This window comes from Leucopleurus acutus (assembly GCF_964270905.1).
Source record: "Leucopleurus acutus genome assembly, chromosome: 6".
Classification (NCBI taxonomy): Eukaryota; Metazoa; Chordata; class Mammalia; order Artiodactyla; family Delphinidae; genus Leucopleurus; species Leucopleurus acutus.
In genome coordinates this window covers 108,143,183-108,151,309 of record NC_139149.1, presented here as the reverse complement: position 1 = coordinate 108,151,309, position 8,127 = coordinate 108,143,183, and the positions used below count along the sequence as shown (strand labels likewise).

Genomic DNA, 8,127 nt, shown 5'->3' with positions numbered 1-8,127 from the left:
ACTATCTTGTCACTCTTGGGTCCCAAGGTCTCTAGTTTGCCCACCTTCTTCTGTCCATCCTTCTGTCTTCTTATGCTTGTTTTACAATCTCCAGAGCTTTTTACCAGGAGGAATTACCAGGAGGAATAGGGCCAAGTGCATGTCCTCCATCTTCCCATTTGTGGAAGTCCCGTAGTTTTCTTTAAATTTTATTTTTATTGAATAAAAAAAGATCATAATCAACAGCACCCTCATCTTAACAGTCATTTGCTATTATCAATGTCTTCCTTCTAAAAACAATTGTCATTTTTGCCCAAGGAGACACTGAAGCAGAAAATACAGATATTTTTGTGACAGCCCTTCCTTCCAGGGCCTGGTGCTGGCCTCTGATGGATGACCACTGTCATAGGTTCTGAAATCTCTGTGCACACAGGCTTCTAACAGATGAGGTATGAGTGAGTCACAATTAAGCAAAATGAGTTTGTTGCAGAATTGTGAGAACAGAATCTAGTCCAAGCAAAGGCAAAATAGTTGGCAGATCAAAGAGCATTGCTCTGAGTGATGAACCATTACATGGTAGAAGACAAATAAAAATAAAATTGAGGGAGGCAGCCAAAGGGGTGGTGCACGACCAGTGGGGAATGTAGGCATTGCCAGGAGTAGAGCCTCAATGTGGGAAAGTGGGTGAACAACTTCAGGGTTCAGACTGCTTTCCCAGAGAGAGAGACAGAGATAGAGAGAAGGGAACGAGACTTTGAGGCGGGGAGAGAGAAATTCTGTCGGAGTCACCTCTGCTGGGCACCGGGAGAAACAAGGAAAACTCAGAAGGGGCCACTGGCAACGAAGACTGGAGTTGCCTTGGAGGAGGGCAGGAGCCGGGTAGAAGGGTTGGAGCTTTGGCCAAGCGCACTCGCAAGATCAGAGCGGACTCCTGGGAGGAGACTATCTGGCGGTCGCAGGGTGCAACGCTTCCCCGCCCGGGAGGAGCGAGGCTCAGACAGCACCTTGCCGCGGTGGTCCCAGCCTGCGCGCCTCCGCGCCCGCGCGCGTCTGTCTCTGCGCTCTGGGAACCGGGTCCTAGCACCGAAGACTTCCCATCCCTCGCCCGCACTTTCAGTCTTTCTTCTCAACGCGCCCATAGACAATGGATGGCAACTCCCTGCTCTCTACACCCAGGTAAGACCTGCTTCCCCCTCTGCCCAACCCAATGCCCATCAATCTCCGTTCTCTGCTATCAGTCGCTCGCGAACTTGCCCTGCGGGCGCCGCGGTCTGTGCGGTGCTCGCGAGGAAACCGAGGACTCTGAACTTACAATTAAGTCCGGCCGCGGCTGTGCAAGGAGCTCTAGGGAGATCGAGGGCCCTGTCAACTGGCCCACAGGGAGCGGTGCTGGGTGAGCCTGCGAGCCAGAGCAGCACAGGGTGGGAGAGAGCTCGTGTCGGTCTCTAGGGCGGGGGCGCTGGGGAAGCCTGGAGCTTGGACTTTCTGTGGACCCAGCCTGGAGAGGTTTCGCGCCTTGTAGAGAGACAGGTTCCAAGGTAGGGATGAAAATAGGAGGGAGCAGGACCAGGGTAAAGTACCCCTACATCCCGTCCCTCTGGACCCGGGCGAGTGTCTGCGGTTGCTGGGCTGGGGAGACAGAGATGAGAGCGATTGCCCCTAACGCCCTACCGACCGGAGACCCTGGATAGAAAAGACCTCTGTCTGCCCCAGTCCCACCCGCCTCAGCTGCCCCCAACCTCCTGCCAGGCTGCGAGTTCCTCCTTAGCATCTCTGGCCTCCAGCGTTCCCTGACCACACCAGCCCTGGGGTCCGCACACGGGGGAGTCAGGCCCGCCACCTTAGACGCTGCCAGGGGGCAGCAACATGTTTTCCCTGCTTTGCGTTTCGTCCTGTCTCCTCTCCCTTTGCCTCTACTCCGCGGTCCTTCCAACTCAGTCCTTTGCGAATTGAAGAAACAGATTTTAATATTTCTACCCGCATAAACCTCAGGGGTGAATTGAGGCGATCACTGGTTGGGTTCCGCCAGCCGGGCAGGTGGCTTTTGCGCCCTTTGTGCTCTGCGCGGAGCGTGCGCACCTGAGAGCACAGGATGCTGCTGCCCAGGGGTGAAGGTGTCTCACTGCCGCCTGCACAGCCCCACCTTTCCTAGGCAAAAGGGACTTCGTGTTGGCCGTTCTTTTCCCCAAGCAAATGTTTAGGCAGCTTCCAGCCGCGAATCAGGCACTGGGATAAACATATGAAGCTCGAATTCTTGGAGAGCACTTAAATCCAACATCCACAGGCTGAAGCACACATGGAGCTGATACTATTCTGCCGAGTAGTCGAGCTGGCGGTGGGACTGAAGTGGGGAGTGGTAGAGGAGGATGGACACCGCTTATCAACCCTGTTAAAGACTGCCATCTAGAGGCTTGAAGTATTTATACTCCGTAAGGAAATAGAGCTTTCCCAACTCCACAGGCATTTCCTCTTTGAGCATCCCTTCCCTGGCGGGCTAGCAAAGGGCTCTAAAAAGATTTCTAAGCATGGCCTGAAGCTGCTTAAATCTCTGTGAAGCCAAACACGGTCAAACTACCACTAAGTCATTCCATTCCATCCTAATGTATGAAAAGGACAATAAGAAGCACAGGAATACTTCTTAAAACTTCAGATAGATGGATAGATAGATGATAGATATAGATAGACAGTCATTATTTTTAGTTTAAAGTGTGAGGCATTTGAAAGTCAAGCAAACTGGGGGTTCACTTTCTGCACTGTCTGTTCTACAGCCTGAGGTCTTTAGTATTGAAATGGTGAGCTGTGTGGTTCCAACATCCCAACAGAGACATTTTCGATAGGAGAGTGCTTGCTCTAAATCCAGTTTTGCTGATCAATACTGTCGTGCTCAAATCGGGATTATATATCTATTCAAATGCTGAGACATTTTCTAAAATATTAGAAACACATTATGCCAATAACTCCTTAAAATTATTTCTATTGCAGTACTCTAAAATGACCTTCTAAGGAGAAAACCAACGGCAATAAATTGCTCTGTATCTTGGAGTAGCCTGTAAAAATGTTAATATAGAATTAACATCAGCTGCAGCAAATTAAACCTTTTGAATGTTACTATTTATTCACCAAGACATGTCACATTTCTACAGCTCAGTGTAATAATTCAGCTACTTTATTAGGGTCCTTATTCATATAAAACGATTCAGTTCATTTTATCGCCTATTTCATTGACTACAAGAAATCCAATTTTCTTTCTATAATATTTAATTGATATGCCAAAAATGAACTAGAATTTTAAAGAAGTAGAAATATTATATTCATTGTACCACTTGTCCACAAAACTTTGAAATTTAGATAATTGATGACGATACTTTATACAAACTTTTCAAGAAAATGGCCGTCAAGGGGAAAATCAAATTGTTATGAATCAATATCTGTGCTGTGTCTAAATCTGAAATGTTTTCAGTATCTAATACAATTAAGCTGGTGATGATAGATCACTGCTTCTCTTGAGAATTATAAAATAATTTGACACTCTAACAATTGGGCAGATATAAAAAATGATTTTGTAATATATCAAGTTAATTATGGAATATACTTTTGTGTTGGATTTTAGATTTTAAATTTTTTAATGAATCAAAGATATAAATTACTGAAATTTTAATCACAGTATTCTGTGGAGATTGATCTTATAATTTTATTTGATTCATATACTTTAGAAATTTTGAAGGATGGTTTTTTAAAAAGGAATTATTTATGTTTTTTTGAGTTATCCCACTATATTACCTTACCTCTGTGAAAGCTCCAATGAGGTTTTACTTTGAATATTTTCATCTTTAAATGTGCAATGTTATGTGGATTACATTACAGATTTCTTAAAACCACTGTTTATCAAAGCTGGAAGGTGTCTCAAAGAAGGAAGCTGAGCTGTGGAAGGATGAAATTTTCCTGTGTTAGTTGCACTGTAGACCCAGAACCCAAATGTTTTCTGACTAGTAGTCTAGTTCAAGGAAGAAAAAAAAAAAAAAAGGGATGTTTTTGTTTTGTTTTGTTTTTTTAGATCTAAAAGTTTGGGTAAAGATTCTTTAGTCATCTCTTTTACAAAAAAGTTTATTTGATTTGCTAAGGTTACATAACTGGGAATTATGAAAATAAAACAGAATCCAGGATTCTCACCCAGTGTGTTCTATTGCTGTAGTACATTGTACTACAATACATAGTTACCTCTTACAAAAGGAAAGTCGATCTCACTTACGTTGGTAACTAGTGTGTGGATAGTAAAGTTGGTATTTTATTAAGTGTTATACAGTATATTAAATTATTTGATCATCACATCCCTGTGAGTTAATTATGACAGACATAATTGTCTCCACTTCCTTGTTGAAAAAACTTGAGGAAATTAAATGAAGAAAATAATTAGATTTAAATCTACACAGTAGTATGCAGCAGAGCTAGGTTGTCTACAAAGTTCTTCTGACTTCAAGTTCAGTTTTCTTTTTTGTATTGATTGAAAATCCACACTTTATTTTAAATGGGGGTAGAGGGGAAGAGATCCTGGTGCACAGTTTGGACAAACACTGATATCATTAGAACACATGGGGGCAGTCTAAAAGCCAGATCTTCGTTTAAAGCCAGCAAATGCTGAAAATACCATTTTTGCAAACAGAAATAATTTGTCACCTTGACCATATCTAAGCTTGAATTTGAAATTTAAGAAAGAAGTGATTTATTTTCTAAATCACTTGCATTTTTTATAATTTAGTTTTGTTCTTTTTATTCTGTTTGGCTTACTGGATTCTATTTCAGTAATAATGTCAGGTTTTTTATTGGAGTATAGGTGATTTACAACGTTGTGTTAGTTTCAGGTGTACAGCAAAGTGATTCAGTTATACATATACATATATCCATTCTTTTTCAGATACTTTTCCCACTTAGGTTATTGCAGAATATTGAGTAGAATTCCCTGTGCTATACAGTAAGTCCTTGTTGATTATCTATTTTATATATAGTAGTGTGTATATATGCTAATCCCAAACTCCTAATTTCCCCCCTCCATGGCACTCTGAATGAAAAACACATCAAAGACAGACTTTTGAAAAATAGCTATTTTGATTTAAATTTCCCATCAGTTGATTTTAACCAAGCCTAAGTTTAACCTGGCAATAAAGCTAAAGCCCACCAGAATCAAAATTTTGTCTCTAAGAATGTTAGTTTATGGGAAAAAAACAAACAATTTGTTTAATGGGGCGAGAAAGCCAATGCTATAAACTAGACTAAAGTCCTCCATCAACAACTTTTTATTGAAAGATTATCTGTTTTCAAGTTTAAATAAACAGAGAAATTCAAGAGTACATTTACATTTCTATTTATCAGAAACTCTCAGAAAAAAATTAATCTATCACTCTTAGCAAGTTGGGGATCAGGGACAAATATCAGATTCTGTCTTAAATCTAAACTTGAGATTATCCTCTATCTTGGAATGCATGTTCTTTACAAACTCAGGGCTGATGTGGCCACATTCCCCAATTTCTAATTCTCAGGGCAACACTGCCCAGGAGGTGCTATTTATTATAGAGAAAGAAACTAGAAATTAGAAAGTCCTGGCGCTCAGGACTCTGAGATCCTACATTGCTGAAGGGTAATAAACATCTGAAGAAGAGATGGAAACTGTAAAGGCAGTTTCCCATAGAAACATTATAAGAAGTCTTGAAACCCACCATGTATGCTACTTTTCACACCCTGACACTTTTAGGGGAACCACAGGATCTCCATCCCTGTGGTTCCTTTAGTAAAGTGTGTATCTGCTGCCAGACACTCAATTTGCAAATGAACTGTTAGAACTCATCTCATTAACAAAGGGCACCTTCATCTCATACTATTCATTTGAAGGGAGTTTTACTCTGTGATTGAAGGTTATGGCTATAAGGAATTGTAAAGAGGGGAAGAGGAAAAACTGGTGTATTGGATGTTCGGAGACCATTGGGAGATGTAGTGATTAATTCTGTTCTGAACTTAACGGTTGTGACTGTGGAATTAATTGCTTAACTTGTTGATTCTCCACCTCCTCCTGTTTACAATAACGTATGCCCTACACATACTGACCTTCTGGGTCCCTTTCACTTCTAACCGCCTATAATGCCATGACCTTTATTGTAGCAGTGACTCTCAACTGGGCATGATACGGATGAGCATCTCATTTTCCTGAAATATACAGGCAAAATCAAGGTATTAAAAAAAAAAAACAAAAAAAAAACGGGGCTTCCCTGGTGGCGCAGTGGTTGAGAGTCCACCTGCCGATGCAGGGGACACGGGTTCGTGCCCCGGTCCGGGAAGATCCCACATGCCGCGGAGAGGCTGGGCCCGTGAGCCATGGCCGCTGAGCCTGCGCGTCCGGAGCCTGTGCTCCGCAACGGGAGAGGCCACAACAGTGAGAGGCCCTCATACCGCAAAAAAAAAAACCAAAAACGAAGCAACACTCACCCATCCAAAAGAAAGTCCCGTTCAGAGAATGGGTTAGTTTGTTTTTAAATCCCCATCAACCTGAGTTTCAGAATGAACACAGCGTGGAGCACAGCCCTCAGCCAATCCATGATGGACACATTGATTGAGAAAGAAATAGACCTTTGTCATTTTAATCCCCTGGGAGTTTGGAGTTGTTTGATTCTGCTGCATCACCTAGCCCACTGTGCCTTACCCTGTCACCTTCAGGGTTGAAATGGTAGGTGGTCTGATGGGCTGCTGACTCGCTTGTGAAGGTTTCCAAAGGATCTCACAGCTTCTCTTCTTGCTCTGAACTTCAAAAATCCTCATCACTATCTAACAGTATGTTCCTGGTATAGTGATATAAGGATGGGGTTGGAGAAAGGGAGGAATGGAATTCACCCTAATTGTTGAATCAGTCAGGAACCAGGCCTTATAGACCAGTTCTAGGCAATAACAATAAATACAGTGACCTGTAGGTCTCCCCTCCTAAGGACATGGAGTGTGAATCTCCATCATCCTGATATCAATTCACACACCGCCCAGTTCACAGCCTCACACAGCTGGTGTTATTTAAGCACATAGTAGGGCATCATCTACACATTTAACTCGTGCAAATTCAATACTACATGTTCAATTTCCTTTTTTATTCTTCCATTTCTCTGCCTCTATTTCATTATTAAAAATATGGTAAGCTTACGTTTAACTTGTATTTCTATCACATATTGTATAGAAATCTATATAGTATGCACACACCAAAAAACAAAACTTTATTAGACTTTTTCGCAAAATCCAACATGCCATGATTTCTAAGCTTCTTAAAGGATTTTCAAAGGTTATTTTGACTCCACACAATTTTCAAGATAGACTATGACATTAGACCTGAAATCCCACATTAGCTGCTTCTCTGTTTCATAGTGATTGTCAAAACACTGGTTTTGGTAATATGTCTCCATGAGAAGAGGAGGACTGGAGAGTCAGGCAGGCAGCACTCTCTCCTGACACCTTCATGATTCTGGGATAGAGGAAGACCCAGTTCCTGCCCTCCTTGCATATCATCTTGGTGGCAGTTGGGCTTTGTGAGGAAGGAGACATACTAGGAAGTTGATACCCAGCACCCCACGACTAGATTCTCTTTTCATTTCCTGAGTGACCTCTTTCAGGCTAACCAAACAGATCAGTTCTCTTTCTGATTCTCAGCGCATTGACATGAAGGAGAGTTGACCCCTAACTTCTTAAAACAAGTTTTCCTTAATGAGAAATTTGCCTACAAGATACGCCCTTTGAAATATCACATCCCTTCCTCTCTGTGCTGAGGAAATGGGAATCCATCGAGCATGGGATGTTGGAGCTCCAGAGGACATTGGTAACGGTCACCTTGCTCAGCCCTTTTCCTTTACAGATTAAAAAACTGAAGTCAAAAAAAGTTAAATGAATTAATCAAATCATACACATATTTATAGAAGGGGCCAAGAATGAAATCCTGACCTCCTGATTCCTATACTTACCACTGCATTGGGTTTATTTAAAATAATAATAATAGTTAGCTCCAAAAAGTAGTTGGAAGCTCTTGGAATTTGGGGGTACAATAGAACTCGTTAATCACCTATGTCTAAATACCTTCCTTATTTTTCCTTAAGAAAAATAATATTTTTATGATTGCTCATGTCTCCA

At 42.0% G+C, this 8,127-nt stretch overlaps 1 protein-coding gene across 2 annotated transcripts in view; it reads left to right on the top strand.

The window, feature by feature from the left end:
* Window positions 1-1,123: 1,123 nt before the first annotated feature.
* SPHKAP (SPHK1 interactor, AKAP domain containing) overlaps window positions 1,124-8,127 on the top strand; it is a gene marked incomplete at both ends in the record, with an annotated part of 129,347 nt that continues 122,343 nt past the window's right edge. For both annotated transcript variants that reach the window (XM_082841138.1, XM_082841137.1), the window contains one exon: window positions 1,124-1,155. In XM_082841138.1, coding sequence (XP_082697264.1) covers window positions 1,124-1,155 — 32 coding nt within the window. The remainder of the gene's footprint in view (window positions 1,156-8,127) is intronic.